Source organism: Poeciliopsis prolifica, unplaced genomic scaffold (assembly GCF_027474105.1).
Source record: "Poeciliopsis prolifica strain line A6 unplaced genomic scaffold, Auburn_PproV2 SCAFFOLD051, whole genome shotgun sequence".
NCBI classification, from domain to species: Eukaryota; Metazoa; Chordata; class Actinopteri; order Cyprinodontiformes; family Poeciliidae; genus Poeciliopsis; species Poeciliopsis prolifica.
Window position 1 is genome coordinate 283,139 of NW_026562426.1, and position 18,435 is coordinate 301,573.

Genomic DNA, 18,435 nt, shown 5'->3' on the forward strand with positions numbered 1-18,435 from the left:
AGGAGAGAGTAGGACATGCTTTGACCTTTCTTTGGATCTGTAACAAATTAACACATCATTTCAGTCATCTTGATGTCATTCTTTTCTTGGATAGCTCAGAGTTTCGGCAGGTAAACTTTACCGTTTGGAGGTTCTTAGTGGGTCTCACTAAGTCATAGAAGTAGGAAGTGCCTAATAAAATACAACACAAATGATTTCCTTTCACAGTTGTATCATGACATATTAATTTTATTTAACTTTGGCTTCTAATAGAGCAGAATTTATCAGTTGAAAACTGATAAATACAAATATATTTGTAGGTTAACTACAAGTGACAAAAAGTTGTCTCTTTCATTTTGTAGCTATTTCAAAAAGCAAAACACAATTTATGAACAAAAATATCAGCAAGTGTTTCAAAGTTGACTTTACTAATTCCATAATATTCTAATGAGGGGGTATTCACACCCGACACATTCAGTCGGGTTTTTAATGAACCAGAGTTCGTTTCCCGCATTGGTCCTGGCATTTCGTCCACATTTTGTGCGTCCAAGTGAATTCTGACACGGTTCACTTCGGGTGTGAACGCAGACCGGCCTTGATCCGGACCCTCGATTGTCAAATGACTTTGTTTACAAATTACAGTCGGCTTGCTAAAAAGTCCAATTCGAATGCAAAGCATACCTAACGAAAAAAATAAAATAAATAAAGTCCTCTTTTGGTCTGGATCAAAAGACTTTCCTGGTGTGAATACAACCTTAGATTACTTCTATTTAAAGTAAAATGATCACATGTTCAAAGTGTTTCTCTTCTGTTTATCTCTACCATGAGATTGCTGGCAAGTGAGTGTGACTTATCAAACATCAACCATTGGCACTTCATAAGAAAATGAAAGTCTGACCTTTGAGCCTTATGAAGCGAATCAGAAGCAGCAGGAGAACAACAAGGATGATTCCACAAATCGGCCCGACGGCCGACATTACAGAAAATGAAGAGCTGCTCTGTTTCAAAACGGCTGCAAAACAAAACAAAAGTATTAAGAATTTATCTTAAAATAAATAAAACATCAATTGCTAAATCACAGGCAGTGCTTGAACCTTGAATAGCCACCCAGCTCTGTGGAGAGACATTTCCTAAATGTTCACACTTGTAGAAACCGTCATCTAACTGAGACACTGTGGAGATCGTCAGCTCCCCACGGTCGTCGTTTTGTCTCAGCTTGTCGTTGTGATAGAAAATCACGTCGGAGAGTTTGTCTTGTTCTCTCGTCACGCAGCTCAGGGTGACAGGAGCTCCTTCAGTCACAGGATGGACGGGGCTCACCAGGAGCAGATCTCCATCTGTAAGCCAGTCAGAAGATGTTAAACTCCAGCCAGGAATCAGCTGCTGGAGACATTTAGAGCAGGTTATCAACGACAAACTCAACACATATATTTTTTGACAAACATACACCAACTTTTCACAATGTTCAACGACACAGCAACATTTGGCGTCAACAGAATACCTGGATTAAAATCCAGACGTGTTATTGACGCGTTGACAGCTGTGGAAGTCTTCATGACGATGAATTATAATCCAAAGATAAATATGTGGAGCCTGTTAGTTTAATCAAGATGTAACAAAATGTACTTTGTTGACAAAAAATTTGTTCTTTAAAAAAAACAACTCTTGTGAAAGTGAAAGCCGATGTTTGAATTTTGAATGGAGGAAAACTGTCCAGATTGAGACCATGTGTACATCTAACTAATGCTGACTTGATAGAGTTAATATTCATGCAATCAATTATTATTTTGCATATTTCTACCTTTTGTGAAGAGATCTTTTTTTACTAGCCATTAGCATGTTTTGTTGTGGAATCAGACGAAATCAATTATTCCATTCAAAAGGATAAAAGTGTCTAAACAATGACTACTTTTTGATACTATTGCATTTTGTAAAGGTCAATTTCTACAGTGCACATGAAAACGCTGGTTATGACGGCCAATCTAAGGTGATTTCAAAGTTTGGGAACAATTTGTGTGATCTCTACACCCTGAAACTAAAACTAACACCAAAAAGGTTGCATGAAAAAGTGGAAACGCTTTTCAGACAAGCTAATTTACATTAATTCTCTACACCACAGAAGAAGAAAATGTTTGTTATCTATGTCGACAAAGATTTGGCCTGTTGCATTGCATTTTTGACAAAAGGGGAGCTGAATTTGTACAGCAGGTCCTGAGGAGGAGCTGCTCGCCTGATGCGTTTAAGGCACTTTTTAAAGTAGGAAATTAAAGTGAAACCCTGATGAGACTAATAGGCAACTTATTAGCGGAATAAAAATTTGATTATAGATCAAATTAAATATGATTAAGACATTTTACACTTTTTCTTTTCACTCTTGTAGGGCTTGCAGAGATGATGAAGCTGCTGAACCGAATGAAAAACCACACACAGGCTGTACCTTGCACAGTGATGTTGACTGCGTTGCTGAGCTCTCCTGATTCAGACTCGCACCAGAACGCTGCTTCATAGGACTGTGGACTGCTGAAGTTACACACGGATCCATTCATCGCCCCCCAGGTGGAGCACGAGTCGGTGTACGACGAGAAGCTTAACTCTCTCGTCACCTTCACTCTCCACTCGGCAGCGTTTCCTCCACAGCTCAGTGTCACCGGCTCAGAGGTGAAGTGTTGCGCTCTGTCAGGACTCACTGAGAGAGACGCTGCTGGATGAGGATCTGAAAAACAACGTGATCAGAGGAATCAGTGAAATCAGTGAAGTAGAAAGGAAAGGGGAAGAAACAGGTCCTCAATTCAGGAACAGAATTTCTGGCTTCAAATTAAAACCTTTCATGGAGTCTAAGTGAAGAAAAATAAAACATTTTCTGAACTAAAACCTTTAAACAAGTGTTGATAGTTGGTCATGGATGAAAAAATAAATCACTACAAATCATCCACCCCTCTTTTTATACCCTTTACAAATACTTTCTATTCTTTTCCAGCGATAAAGTCTTATCTGTACGTTTTTACTTTGACCAACCTCTGTGCGGTAAAAACTGCATAAAGGGAGGTCAGGTTGCTAAATCACAAAAACACGTTAATTGCAAGAAGAGGACCGCTCTGACCTGAAGAACAGACGAACTTTGGTTCACTGTATCGAGAGAGAAACTCTGGGTTTCCATATCCCACCCTGCATGCATATCCCGCTGTGTGTCTCTGTCCATGAACGATGAGGGAGTCCTGGCTCGTCCCATTGACTTGATCGGGCAGCAGCTCGTATCTGTAGTCATTTCTTGATATATCGGGAACAGCTTCGTACCAGTACCTCCACTCTTCAGACGGAGGATCGACCTCACAGCTCAGGTTCACTGAGGCTCCGTGACTCAGCCATGACGGAGACGCAGTCAGGCGAAGCATCGGTGCAACTGGACACAAACAGTTTAGATTTGGTTTGTTTTTCATTGTAAATAAATGTGAAATTTAAGTGGCAGTGTGACGGCGATCGTACAGCCGAGCTGTGCAACAAACCAACGACTGTGCGATGTTGTCAAGTCGATTCCTTTGTTCTTCGACATTAAGCAACTCAAAGCTGAAAACTGATGAACTGACATCAACAACATGGTGCAAAAAACCCAAAAAAGTGTAAGTCAGATGATGAAAACCATAAATTAACCTACGGTGTATGGTGATGTTCACTGCGTTGCTGAACTCTCCGGATCCAGACTCACACCAGTACACCGCTTTGTGGAACCAGCGGCTCCTGAAGGTGCACAGGGATCCGGTCATTACCCCCCAGACGGAGCAGTCCGAGGCGGACGATTCCGCCGTCCTCTTCACTCTCCAGTTAGCGGCGCTTCCTGTGCATTGCAGATGGACTTCGTCGAAAGTGAAAATTTTTTCTCTTACTGGACTGACTGTGAGAGACGCTGCTGGGTGAGCATCTGAAATACAAGAGACAAAATAAACCGAGAGAAAATCAAAATGAAAATCACACATGTTCTGTGTTCTATGATATTCTGAAGGATTGTGTAGATGACTTTACGAAGTCTAACAGGTGCAGCGATGTATATTCAATCCCGAGAAGATAATAAATGATTCGTTTGAAATCTATCTTTAAACAAGTAATTCTACAAGTTTCTCTGTTTTAATCTTTTGCCATCATGAATTATGCTTTGTTTTTTTTTTACCTTTAGCATCATTTAAACAGTTCAATTAAAATGACTGTGCTTTACAGACAGAAATGATCGCAGGCCTTAATTTGACAGAGGTAATTGTAAATGTGTTTATTCAACAGAAACATACTGACCAGCTGACCAGACAAACTGTGGTTCACTGTAATTAGTGGAATACTCTACGTTTTCCCATCCGGCTATACACGCGTATCCTGCTGTGTGTTTCTGTTTGTGAACGACGAAGGAGTTCTCTACTGTCCCGTCGACGCTGTCAGGCAGCAAATCGTATCTGAATTTAATCTGCGACAGATCAGGAACAGCTTTATACCAGAAGAACCTCCTCTCTGCAGCCTGAGGCTCCCCCTCGCAGCGCAGAGTCACCGCGGCGCCGGGACTCAGCCACGACGGAGACACGGTCAGTCGGGGCGTTTGCACAACTGGACAGGAGAAATAGTTTAGTTTTTTTTCTCCCCTCGCACATGGAAAGAGATGGAACATCTTCTGTTTGATATTTACTAGCATTTAAAAGACAACAACATATCAGGTCAACTCAAAGGACTTTTAAAAAGAAACCTTTCTCACTGCAAAATCACAAAATCTTACCATGTATTTTTGGTCTAGTTTCAAGTGTAAATATCTTGTAGTGAGACAAACTAACTTAAAAGTAACTTTTCAGTGAGATATAGGAACTGATCTTTGGTAAATAATTTCTTAATATTGATGGAAAAGTACTTGTTCCATTGGCAGATAAATTTATTTATAACATAGGAAAGATGTCTTGTTCTAAGTGAAATAATCTGCCAGTGGAACAAGTACTTTTTTTTTTTATCCCAAACTGATATGTAGCTTAGTTCAAAGAGTTGACCTGATTTCTGATTGAGCAAAATCAATGTGGATTTTGGATACAGCTCATCAAAATTGAGTTGAAAACCCCACAAAATCTTTTGATTGTTGACCATTGTTATCAATACTTTGGATCTGACCCCACCTCTAATAATTCTCCTGGCTTGTTTAACACATGTTTCGACACGTCGACACAAAAGGAGACACTTCCTTCACTAACAACCCTCCACTTCTGACAAACTTGAAAAACATAACTCGGAACAAAACTAAACCTGTAAAAAATAGCATGGAAAGCAATAATATAGACATCGAAAATCAGAAGAAAGGGAAATGTAAAGAAACCCACGGTGCATGGTGATGTTGACCGCGTTGCTGAACTCTCCTGATCCAGACTCGCACCAGTACAGAGCTACGTTGTACTGGAGATTGCTGAACGTACACAAGGGTCCGGCCATCGTTCCCCAGCCGGAGCAGTCCGATACGTCTGACTGGTCGTATGATTGTCGAACTCGTCTCACTCTCCAGTCAGCAGAGCTTCCTGTACATTTCAGCTTGATGTCGTCAACGATGTAAAGCTTGTCTCTGTCAGGACTCACTGTGAGAGACGCTGCTGGGTGAGGATCTGGAATACAGGAAAGACCAAAAGAAATCAAGAGGAGGTTTAATGAAAATGAGTCACATTCTGCCTTTAAACTGTTTTTGAAATCCTGAGACTTTTCAAAAAAATGTAGCTAAGTAATTAGCTTGACAAATCCATTTTAAAGCAAGTGAATTATCGTCACTCTTTCTTCACCCTGTCAAATCACTTTTGTTTACATCGTTTCTACTTTGACGTTTTTAGTTATCGTGTGTCTGTTTTTCATTTCTCTACCATAAAATGAAACAATTTCACTCAAAATGAGGACCGGCATTTGTTTCGTTACATTAACAAAGCGAGCGATAAACCAATTCATAAAGTGGAATCACACTGACCTGCAGACCAGACAAACCTCGGCTCACTGTAAGCAGTGAAATACTCTTCGTTTGGTTTTCCAGCTCTACATGAAAACCCTGTTGTGTGTCTCTGTCCATAGACGATGTAGACGTCCTCTACCGTCCCCATGGTAACGTTGGACAGTGGATCGTGTGTGTAGTTTTTCTGTGATGGATCGGGGACAGCTCTGTACCAGTAGAACCTCCATTCTGCAGAAGAAGGTTTTACCTCACATTTTAGAGTCACAGAGGCTCCAGGACTGAGCCACCATGGAGACACAGACAGTGTGGGCGTTGGCGAATCTGAACAGAGAAATAGTTCATGCGACTATGTGAAAACATGTGACATCGTCTGTTAGATCTGAGTAACATTGCTGCTATAAAGACAGCATCCACAATTTTATATATCCATAAAAAAACATGTTTTTTTTTAAAAGTTTCTAAAACCCAGATTGCAAGAGTCTTCGCAACTAAGAACTCTTAGATTCATAGAAGTGAAATAAAACACGGATGCTACAGCTTTAAAATAATGGCATTACAAGTTGTGCGATGTTATCCATGCAGTTGCTTTGAGCTCAAACTGTGAGCAGAACTCAGGGCAAAAGGTAAATGTCATAAACCGACATGGACCACAAATCTTTAAAGTAAGGAGAAGGAAAAAATATGTAAATGAACCTACAATTTAAAGTGATGTTGACTGCATTGCTGAACTTTCCTGATCCAGACTCACACCAGTACACTGATTCATGGTACTTCGAACTGCTGAAGGTGCAGGAGGATCCAGTCATTGCTCCCCAGCTGGAGCAGTCGGATGAGTCTGACTGGCCGTATAAATAGCTAAACCGCCTCACTCTCCAGTCAGCAGAGCGCCCTTTACATTCCAGCTTGATGTCGTCAACAATGTATAGTTTTTTTCTGGCGGGACTCACTGTGAGAGACGCTGCTGGGTGAGAATCTGCAACAGAAAGTCAACCGAGAATGATTATTTAATATCATTTCCGAGGGTTTCTCCTCCTGCAGGTGACTCTGCAGATTTCAACAAGTTCAACTCTGTATTCTCAATCCTAAAAGTATTGACAAGCAAATTAATTAGCTTGATAAATCTATATTTAGAAAAGTAATCCTAATATCTCAATTTCTCCACCATCCATTCTTTGGTTTTGTCAGTCATACTTTGTTTTGTTTTTCAGTCCCCATGTTTTTTCTTTCCGTTTCTAGACTTCCAGCATACATCAAACGGCATTTTTGGATGAAATTAGCATTTGCTCGAGTGATAGAAATGATCGCAGATAAAGCAGTTCTTTCAAACACACTGACCTGCTAACCAGACCATCTTCGGCTCACTGTAATTGGTGAAGATCTCTGGGCTCCCGATTCCAGCTCTGCATGCGTATCCCGCTGTGTGTTTCTGACCACGAACGACAATGGAGTCCTGCACAGTCCCCTTATTACTACCGGGCAGCAGATTATATGTGTAGCCTTTAGATCGATTTGGAACAGCTTTATACCAGTAGAACCTCCATCCTGCTGATGAAGATTCAACCTTACAGCTGAGAGCTATTGAGGCGCCATGTCTCGGCCAAGATGGAGACACGGTCAGCAGGGGCCTTGGTGCAGCTGGAGAAAAGAAATAGTTTAGTTTGTTAAAAGGTACAGACATGTTACACCCTCTGCGAGATCCGAGCTACAACACTAGCATTTAAAAGACAATTAACAGAAATCTCATCTGCAGAGGTCATGAGGCGAGAGGCGTCTCCAGTCCGTCGCTGGGCGTTACAGACAAACGGGACCAGCAATCGTTCACGCTTTTAATCAGTTTTAAATAAACCGATCAACCTGACAGTCATGTTTTTGGATCGTCGCAGGAAGCCAGAGTATCTGGAGAGAAACGGTGTGTGTGCAGGGAGAACATGCAAACTCCATTCGAAAAGATCCCAGATCGGATTTACGCAAAACCAGAGGACTGGTTCACAAATGCAGGACTCCGAAAACCACGGCAGGAGATCAAGTCAGGCTTCACATTGAGGCATCAGTTCATCCTTCAAACCTTTTGACCCTTGCTCAAAAGGTTTAGACTTAAAACTCATTATTATAACATGAATCTCAGAGCTTAATGCCGGGTTAATTTGCTGCCCTGCTTTAGAGAAAAACCCCAGGTTGATGCACCACAGAGAGAGGGCGCCAAAGTCATGGCAGAAAAATAATTTCTAGTCGGGACAGGAAGGAACAGAACCTGCAATGTGCCTGCAAACGCCTTGGAAAGTCCCCACTGGCGCCCTTTCCTCAAATAAAGGATGGCACCTTACTGATGAATTTTTTTTAGGTTTACTAGAAATAAACCCATAAATTGTTTACAATTCAAAATAACATTAATGTTAGCATGTAACTGAAATAAAATGCACAGTTTAAGTCACACAATGTTTAACAAAGGTCGTTACATAATGAGCTCTCCCTGCTTATGATGTAACTAATCACAAGATACATTTCGTCAACTCTGTTACACTTATATTCTGTTTTGTATTTTGTTTTTTTGTTTTGATTGCCAATATGTTGCATTTGCACACAGAGTTACAACAGAAATGTTTCCTTTCAAGATAAAAGGAGCAATCAAAACTGAAACAGGAAGTTAACCACTGTTAAGACTAAAAACAAAAGAGGTCGTACACAGATTTTTTGAGTCATTAGTGCAAGTCGCTTGTACTAATTTGACATTTAGCATACTGTCAAATGTTCTTGTAACACCTGCTCTCATTATGAATGAATCCTCTGCCTGATTCACACATGATAATATTGACATCCTCTAATCATTTATTAGTATTTTGTTTGAGAAAATGAAAGGTAACGCCATGAACTGCACAAATGTGATGTCTTTTAGTAAGCAGCATTGGTTAGGAATGTAATCTATCAATCTATTATTTTGTCGCTATTGTTTCAGCAGCTTCTTTATGGAGCATTTGTGCTTCAGTTTCTCAAGTAAAAATGTTACCAGTGTACTGTGAAGTGTATGCAATTGATCAATTAGCATCTGTGAACGTGTGAACGATCTCGTAGGCTGTTGAAGAAATCAGTGGACGCGCTTTTATCCGAATGAAGCCTTGCTTCGACTCTGACGCTGCGTTTCTGACTCGCCGACAGCCATCAGGACATAAAAACATGCAGGGAAACCTACGTTTCAAAGTGATGTTGACCGCATTGCTGAACTTTCCCGATCCGGACTCACACCAGTACACTGCTTCGTCGCTCTCAGGATTTGTGAAGGTGCACGAGGATCCGGTCATCTTCCCCCAGACGGTGCAGTTGGACGAGTCCGACTGTCTAAACCTGTTCACTCTCCAGGCGGCCGAGCTTCCCGTGCAGCTCAGCTGGATTTTCTCATTGGCGAAAAGTTTCGTTCTCTTGGGACTCACGGTGAGAGACGCTTCTGGGTTGGAAGCTGGAGATCAAGAAACAGAGACGAAAAAGAAGCCAAGAGAAAGTTTGAGCAAAATGTTCTGATTTTTATTTTTTGGGGAAAATTAAGAGCCGCACCACTGTATTCTCAAACCCGAGAATACACTGGTTTAGTTTGATGAATTTATCTCAAAACAAGAAATCATATTATCCTAACCATTTCAAATCACTCTTTTGATTCCATCAATTATACCTTAACTTTTCCCGTCCCCGTGTTTCTGGGTTTCTTTTCTCTCCAATCACAGACATTTGGTTGGCAAAGACAATAATAAAGAAGTTTGTTCAATAAAATCACACTGACCTGCAGACCAGACAATCTTTGGTTCGCTGTACTCTGTGAAAAGCTCTGGCTTTCCTTTTCCACCTCTGCATGCGTATCCTGCTGTGTGCATCAGTCCATGGACGATGTGGACGTTCTTTACAGTCCCTACAGTAACGTCATGCAGTGGAACATATTTGTAGCTCTTCTTTGATAGAAGAGGAACAGCTTTGTACCAGTAGTACTTCCATCCCGCAGAGGAAGGTTTAACCTCACAGATTAGAGACACCGGGCCTCCGGAACTCAGCCATGATGGAGACGCGGTCAGCCGGGGCCTCGGTGCAGCTGCAGAAAGGAAATCATTTTGCTTTTGCACAGTCAGGATCTAAATTCTGTTAGATCTGAGTAATATTACCAGCATCTCAAAATTGTACAAAAAATAAATTAATTAAAACCAAATAAAATAAGTAGCTTGAAAAGAGACGACTCAAATTTCTTCAAACTGAAACATAGGAACCACCTATTTAAAATAGAGGCATTAAAAGTTGCGCAATATTCTCAAAATGACTGCGAGGAACTTCTCCAACTTTAAACAGAACTCAGGACGAAAGCTGAATATTATAAACGAACAACAGAGTAGCAAACAAACATATCAATAAACATACGTTCTACAGTGATGTTGACCGCATTGCTGAACTCTCCTGATCCGGATTCACACCAGTACACTGCTCTAGGGTACAGGGGATTGGTAAAGGTGCACGAGGGTCCGGCCATCGTTCCCCAGCTGGAGCAGTCCGATAAATCCGCCTTGTAGTATGATTGTTTAAACCGTCTCACTCTCCAGTCAGCAGAGCTTCCTGTACATTCCAGCTTGATGTCGTCAACGATGTAAAGCTTGTCTCTGTCAGGACTCACTATGAGAGACGCTGCTGGGTGAGGATCTGGAATACAGGAAAGACCAAAAGAAATCAAGAGGAGGTCGGGTGACAAATGATGCGTCCTCGCCATTTTACGACAGTTTGAAGGGGTTTCGTTTTCAGAAACTGGGATAAGTGAAAGTAACTGAATTGCTCTTTCTTTTTATAAAATGTTCCTTATTGTTCTCGGGTAAAAGTGAAGCAGATTTTGATATTTTGTTCACATAAAAAAAAAAGTCCTTTTATTTGGACCCTCTCAAGAATGTAAGTAATTATCTACTAAATTGCACTCATGCACTGACTTTGTCCCTCCCACACTACATCGACAATAGAAACAGTATTGATGCATTTATTTGATTTCTGTTAAAATTGTTGTGATAATCTTGTTGATATCTCCTGTTCTGGGACCGTAAACGCCAGAGTATCTCACAGGTTTATTCAGAGTAAGTTATTCGACTCAAAGTTTCTTGCTACAGCTTCCTAAATTAAGTTTATTGAACAGAAGCACACTGACCTGCGGACCAGACAAACTTTGGTTCACTGTATTCAGTTAAATACTGTCCTTTTTCTCTTCCAGCCCTGCATGCGTACACAGCCGTGCGCGTCTCTCCGTGCACGACGTGCGTCCCGCTGACGCCGTCAGACAGCACCTGGTATCTGTAATTGTTCTGCTGCAGGTCGGGAACGGCTTTGCTCCAGTAGAACCTCCATTCTGCAGATGCGGGTTTGACTTCGCAGCTCAGAACTACTGAGGCTCCAGGACTCGGCCACGATGTCGACACAGTCAGGACGGGCTTCGGTGTAGCTGGACAGAGGAATAGTTTAGTTGTTTTTTCGTCTTCTTCTTTAATCACTGCCCCACGGTAAAGACATGTGATATTCTGTGTGTGTGTGTGTTTTTTTTTTTTTTTTTTTGAGTAACATCTAGAAGACAATATCTAAAACAAAAACAAGCAACAGAAACATTTTAATATAAAAAGACTCGGCTTTCTTAGAAACGAAACATAAATGCCGCTCCTTTAAAAAGCTGTGCAATGTTACCAAACTCACTGATATGAAATTCTTTAACTGTGAATGCAGGCAACTATCAGCCATCGACTTGGACAACATGGGATAAAATTTGAAAGGAAGGGGGGGGGGGGGGCAACATATAAGTGAATTTACCGAGTATTGTGATGTTGACTGCATTGCTGAACTTTCCTGATGCAGACTCACACCAGTACACTCCTCTGTGGTACTGGGGACTGCTGAACGTACACGAGGACGCGGTCATGGTCCCCCAGACGGAGCAGTCTGTTACGTCCGACTGGTAGTACGGTCTGAACCGCCTCACTCGCCAGTCGCCAGTGCTTCCTGTGCACGTCAGCTGGACTTCATCGACAGTGTAAAGGTTGTCTCTGGCAGGACTCACTGTGAGAGCGACTGCTGGAAAAGTCTCTGGAGCACAAGAAACAAAGAGGCAAAACAAACCGAGAGGAAACCAACTTGAAAATGGGACACAGTTTGCATTTTGTGTCATTTTGGAGGATTTCAGCAAGACAATCTCAAGAAGTTGACGAAGATGAACAATTACTTTGATGAATATTTTTCTCTTTAGACAGGTGATTCTAATATCTTCAGAATTTCTTGTCAAGTCTTGTTTTAACCAATAATACTTTGTTTTTGTTTTTTAAATCTTGCTGGGGTTTTTTATTGTTTCTTTTCACAACTTTTAACCGTACATCAAGCAGCATTTCCAGTTAAAACCAGACACAGACATGACGTCATCGATACGTTCATTCAATAAAATCACACCGACCTGCAGACCAGACCATCTTTGGCTCGCTGTAATCGGTTAAATACTCTGGGACTCCCCATGCGGCTCTGCATGCGTATCCCGCCGTGTGTTTCGGATCACGGATGACGTAGGAGGACCGCAGAGTCTCACGGGTTCTCTCAGGCAGCGGCAGATATTTGTAGGTGTCGGGCTGTCCGGGAACAGCTCTGTACCAGTAGAACGTCCATCCTGGTGACGAAGGCTTGACCTCACACCTTAGAGTGACCGGGGCTCCTGGACGCACCCACTGTGTGGACGCAGTCAGCACGGCCTTCGGCGCGGCTGGGGAAAAGAAATAGTTGACTTTGTTTCAGAATTTCTTTCACGGTTTGTTTCATCTGAACTGAGAGAAATAATAATAGAAGAAAAATAAAACAAGGCTAGAATTGAAACATGGATGCCATTTCTTTTTTCAAAGAGAAACATTAAAAGTGTCGACGGCATGGAAATCAAACCAGATCAATTTCAGTCACTCGCTTTGCAAAGCTGGTAGAAGCAAAACCCAGCAAAAGTATGCTATTTTAATTTTCAAAACGCCTAGAATCATGCATCCCTTTCTTCCCACTTCACAGTTGTACATCACGTTGTGTTGGTCTCCCACATATAACGTGTTTTTTTTGCGTGTTTTTTTTACCGTGCACGGTGATGTTGATGGCGTTGCTCAGCTGTCCCGATCCAGACTCGCACCAGTACACGGCGGTTTGCTGCCAGCGACTGTGGAAGGTGCACGAGGAGCCGGACATGGTCCCCCAGCTGAAGCAGTCGGAAACGTCCGAGTTGTAGGACGACTGTCTGAACCGCCTCACTCTCCAGAGGCCGGGGGTCCCGCTACATTTCAGCTGGATCTCGTCGCCCGTGAACAGTTTCTCCCTGGCAGGACTCACCATGAGGGAAGCTGTCGGATGAGACTCTGGAACACAAGAAAGGAAATGAGATGGCAGGCATGTCATTCTTTTTTTTTTCCCCTCAGGTGCAACAATATATAGTCAACCCTGAGGATTTAATCTAATAAACCCTTTCATTTGATAAATTTATCTTATAACAAGTCACCATTAGCTTCACCGTTTCTACATCCTACCCAACCAGTCCTTTGTTTTAATCTATTATAATTTGTAGTTTTTCAGTCCAAATACTTTTTGTTTCTTCTGTCTACCTCTATCATAAAAAACAATTTGTTTTCGTAAATGAAATAATCACACCCATTAGAGTCGCACTGACCTCCGGACCAGCTCAGTGTGATTTTACTGTAATCAGTGAAGATCTCCGGGTTTCCTCTTCCGGCTCTGCAGGCGTATCCCGCCGTGTGCTTCTGTCCCAGAGTGACGTACGTGTTCTTTGCGGTGCCCTTCTGAGTGCCGAGCAGTGGGTCGTATCGGTAGCTGTACTTCGACTGGTCGGGAACAGCTCTGTACCAGTAGAACCTCCACAACGGCGACGGAGGCTCCACCTGGCAGCTCAGAGTTGTTGAGGCTTTGGGACTCAGCCATGGTGGGGACACAGTCAGGACCGCCCTGGGCGCTGTTGGACAGAAATAGTTTTGCTTTTTATGTTTCATTTTTCTCATAAAGACATGAGACATCTTTTGTTAGGCCTAAGTGACACTGTATGCGTTTGAAAGACCTGACAAAATGTTTGGGCTGATCCCTGCAGCAGAAATTGTTGTTGCTTGGCTTTGAAGATGCTGACAAAAGTTTAAAGGTCATTTGCTGGTTGACCTTTTGACCTCTAAACCTCCATTAATATAATTTATCATTAATTAATTCGGTCGATCATTTACTTTTTGTCAATATCTAATGAAACACAAAGAAAAATGTTTGCTGATTTTGGCGGGGGTTCGGAGGGCGATGGTTGACCCTTCGTGACCTCTGGAAATTTTTCCTGAAAGTCTTCAAAATGACAGTGGCACAAACAAATTACTTGTTTATTTACTTATTTTCCTGCACAAAGGTTTGGCACCAATTCAGCCTGATCTGAAGAGTGTGGAAAGCAGCACGAGCGCTTAAAAGACAAGATGTCGCTTAAAGATAAACACATTAGCTGCCAAAAAAAAAAAAAAAAACGGACGATGAACGTCTTCAACTAAAAACCTTGTTAATTTGACACGGTGAATATGAAGTAAAAAAAACAAATGAATGAATGTTCGTGAACCTACGGTGTATGGTGATGTTGACTGCGTTGCTGAACTCTCCGGAACCAGACTCGCACCAGTACACCGCTTTCTGGTACCAGCGGCTGCTGAAGGTGCACGTGGGTCCCGCCATTTTGCCCCAGACGGAGCAGTCCGACAAGTCGGACGGGTAGTACTGCCTGAACCGCCTCACTTTCCAGACGGCAGAGGCGCCGCGACACGTCAGTTGGATCTCGTCGACCGTGTAGTGCTTTGCTTTCATCGGGCTCAGCAGGAGAGACGCCGCCGAAGAAGACACTGAAGCGGGGAGAAAGACATCAAATTAACCCTGGAAGGTCAAACCGGAGAGCAAGTCAAGCTGAGAAGTCAAGTTTGGTAAAACTGACTCCACAGATGTAATTGGAATATCCAGGCCCATAAAAAGGGCGGGGCTCAAGCCTCCTTTGCCCCTCCCCCTGCACGGCCTGTGAATATCTTCCCAATTTCTCCACCCCTTCCAATCTGTCTTTTGTTTTATAAATAAATCATACTTTGCATCTTTTTGCTCATTTTTGTTACCTTTGACACAAATGAAACAGCTCATTCCATCGAAACATTTGTCTCCGTGACAAAAATGACCACAGATATCAAAGTTCACCCAGGGAACGATGAAGAAGAAGAACACACACTGACCTCCTGACCAGACAAACTTCATTTCACTGTACGGAGTGAAAACCTCCGGGATTCCTCGCCCGGCTCTGCACACATACGCTGCTGTGTGCGTCTGGCCTTTGATTCTGCAGAAGTCCTCTTCGGTCCCGTCGGCTCTGCCGGGCACCGGCTCGTATTTGTATTTGTTCTGGGAGACTTCGGGAACAGCTTGATACCAGTAGAACCTCCATTCTTCTGATGAAGGTTTAACCTCACAGTTCAGCGTCACTGAGGCTCCAGGACTCAGCCACGACGGAGACACAATCAGGACAGGCCTTGATTTGGCTGGACAGAGAAATAGTTTAGGCTTTTCCCAACTGTTAGACTTGAGTGACATTGTGAGTATTTAGAAGACAAAAACCTCTACAAAATGAACAAAAGAAAAAAAAAAAAAGAGAGAGAGACAAGATTCAGCTTTCTCAGAATTAGTCTAGACCTTCCTAAGGGGAAAAAGTGTTATCAGTCAGTTTTGGGGGTTTGTAGTAATGGTGCAGCTCTACTGAGGACTTGGGTAAACCTCAAAAACACACGTTCCTTGCAAAAAAGACGATTTCCACCTAAACCTACGATCTGGTCGGGCAACGGCTGCTGTCAGCCGTTTGCGATGACCTTCTGTGAGTGTGAGGAATTTTAGTCGCTCATTTGCTAACTACTTTTGGAGGGCTTTTTTGTTTGTTTGTTTGTTTTTTGAGCATGAACTGCCTTCTCAAGGCAATTCAGGTCGGGGCTTTTGTCCGAAACAAGCCAGCGAGTCTACCTCCGAAACGGTTGCGGAGAAACGAAATGAAGACGTTCGAGTGAAAATTTAAATAAAAATGTTACCATTACCTGTCGGGTTTCCAATGCAGAGGAGTACACCGAGAACTAAAGCAAAGATTGAAACTCTGTTAGATGTCAAACAATTATAAAAAAAAGAAGAAAAAAAATCACAGCAGGAATACATACATTTACTGATAATTTTTTTTAAAAACACGTTACTGCTCAAATTTAATCTTTGTGTTTTAAAATGGAATTAAAATCCAGTAGTGTGGCTCAAAGAGAGCATTTAATGAGTTCTGACTACAGACTGATTCATGAAATATGTGAAAGAGTAAAAGTTATCATTTCCTGCCATTTAAGCACACACACACGCACACACACACGCACGCACACACAAACCAAGCTATTTTATTACATTGCAGGATCTTTCTGTGTAAAGGCCCTGTTTGACCTCTATGACCTCTGCGCAGTACGCGTTTCATTAAGTATATTTACAGCATGTTAGAACTTCAAAAAGATGACAGATCTGCAATACTCAATCTCCCACACTATCTCCCAGATTATGACGATATCTGAGCAGCCATGTTTCAATGACGGCGGCTCTGCCGTCCAGGTTTGCTGTGTCTTTTGAGGTGAGGAAGCAGGAACCAGGTTGGAAGACGTTAACAAGTTCTAGAGGAAAACTCAGATTACAGCTCCTCTGATGAAAACGTCAGACATAATGTCCTCAGTGGGTCCTCATTTACTCATGCACACTCGACAGCAGTAGAATCAGACTTCAGAAGCCACAAGGCTGGTTACTTCTCAACGTTTAGGTTTTTCCTACTTTCATAAATTGGGCAAAAAAAACCCTAAGTCAAGGACAAATATGAAGGTATTTTTGCTTTTATGTCTGAGGGAAAACTGGGTAATTTGTTTTTGTTATAGATTTAAAAAAAAAAAACTTCCATTCTGTCCTACTAAACATTGAATAATAATAATAATAAATAATAATAATAATAATAATAATAATAATAATAATAATAATAATAATAATCAACTTTCTATACATGCCAAATAACTCCAAAGACTAAAAGTCTGAACAGTCAAACTGCTTGCAAGAGTTAACGCTAAACAACCAGCTGACTTCAAATAAATAATGATTAAAGACCAAACCGTCTTTACTTCACGCTTCAAATATGATCTCACAAGTATTTCTCATGATACTCAAGGAGAAATAAAGTGGCTTTACTCACGTACTACACCCGGCACACAGAGCAACGTGCCGCCCATCTTTAAATCCAGACAGAGAGCGTTGCAGCTCCTCTGAGTCCTGCAGATATACAGTCCTTTATCACAAGAGAAACGCTGAGACTGCACTGCACACTGTAGCAAAAAAAAAAAAAAAAAAGAAGAAAAAAGAAAAAAGATAGTAACATTTACAGTAAATTACGGGCAGCAGGGTTGCCAGTCAGGTTAACGCAATCTTTACAGTAACCTGACAGTCATTTAGTTACATTTTAGACAGGCAGGAGGACAGATGTGAAGAGACAGTGTTACTAATGTCTGTCCTCCTGTCTGAAAGACAAACAGGAGGACGGATTCGGGGACAGTTTGTGGTGTTTCCTTAAAACGTCGCTCCGCTTTGCCTCATTATGTGGACCAAGCAGGCAACGTGAAAATGGCCGCGCCGTGTGGAGCTTTAAATTAAACACACAAATGAAGGATTTCTCTGAGATTGTGAATTCTGAATGTGGTCTGGATTTTCTCTCAATCGGGTTTTGATGAAAAGGAAAACTGGAAACACATGTCAGGAGAGGAGAGAGACGTGGATGGGCTGGCGTTACTTTGTAGCCATGCTGATGTCACGAGGGACAAAAGTTGATTTCAGTGCTGTTTTCATGTTATCACAAATGATGACTCATTTCACTAGGTGCAGTTATTATTATTATTATTATTATTGTTAACAGACATCAAAATGTTGCCAGACACGGGAAATTTTGATTTGTTGCAATAGCGGTGCATGAAGAAACTGCAGACACACACACAATGTAATCCTAGAACAAGAAAATATGACTTTGGGTTTACAAGCAAACTGACGAACCAGTTCCTGAATCACTGGATCCAACAAACAAGAAATGTGTCTTTTCATTTAAAAGGCTCTGGAAGAATGTTTTGCTGAAAGAGAATGATTGTCTGCTGCCATTCTGGATACAATGCACTCAAAAATAACTTGTTCAATTAATTCAGTATGTAAATGGAACTTAACTTTATGTAATAAAAAAAAAGAAAGTAATATTGTGCAGCTGGTATTAAACTGATTGAAATTAGTGTTGCAATCACTGCATTTTGCTAATTTTAATTGCTGTATCGGCAGTTTAATTGCGTAAACAAAGACGTGTCAACAGCAACCCCACAGTGTAGTTAAGTAAATTCAACTTACACCACTTTCATGTTGTGGAAAGTTAGTTTATTAACAGCAAAAACAAACATTAC

The 18,435-nt window shown here is 41.7% G+C and overlaps 1 protein-coding gene across 1 annotated transcript; it reads right to left on the reverse strand.

The window, feature by feature from the left end:
- Positions 1 to 210: 210 nt before the first annotated feature.
- Positions 211 to 17,255, reverse strand: LOC129378307 (obscurin-like). Its single transcript, XM_055058615.1, has 22 exons — positions 17,196 to 17,255; positions 16,030 to 16,065; positions 15,184 to 15,486; positions 14,536 to 14,808; positions 13,602 to 13,901; positions 13,018 to 13,293; positions 12,366 to 12,665; positions 11,732 to 12,004; positions 11,082 to 11,372; positions 10,316 to 10,591; positions 9,693 to 9,995; positions 9,111 to 9,374; positions 7,259 to 7,558; positions 6,621 to 6,896; positions 5,942 to 6,244; positions 5,316 to 5,591; positions 4,261 to 4,563; positions 3,632 to 3,895; positions 3,080 to 3,379; positions 2,417 to 2,692; positions 1,074 to 1,316; positions 211 to 991 (listed from the first exon to the last, which is right to left on the reverse strand). The coding sequence occupies exons 1-22, from the start codon at positions 17,230 to 17,232 to the stop codon at positions 855 to 857; spliced, it is 5,610 nt and encodes a 1,869-aa protein (XP_054914590.1). The 5' UTR covers positions 17,233 to 17,255; the 3' UTR covers positions 211 to 854.
- Between the last annotated feature and the right edge of the window lie 1,180 nt (positions 17,256 to 18,435).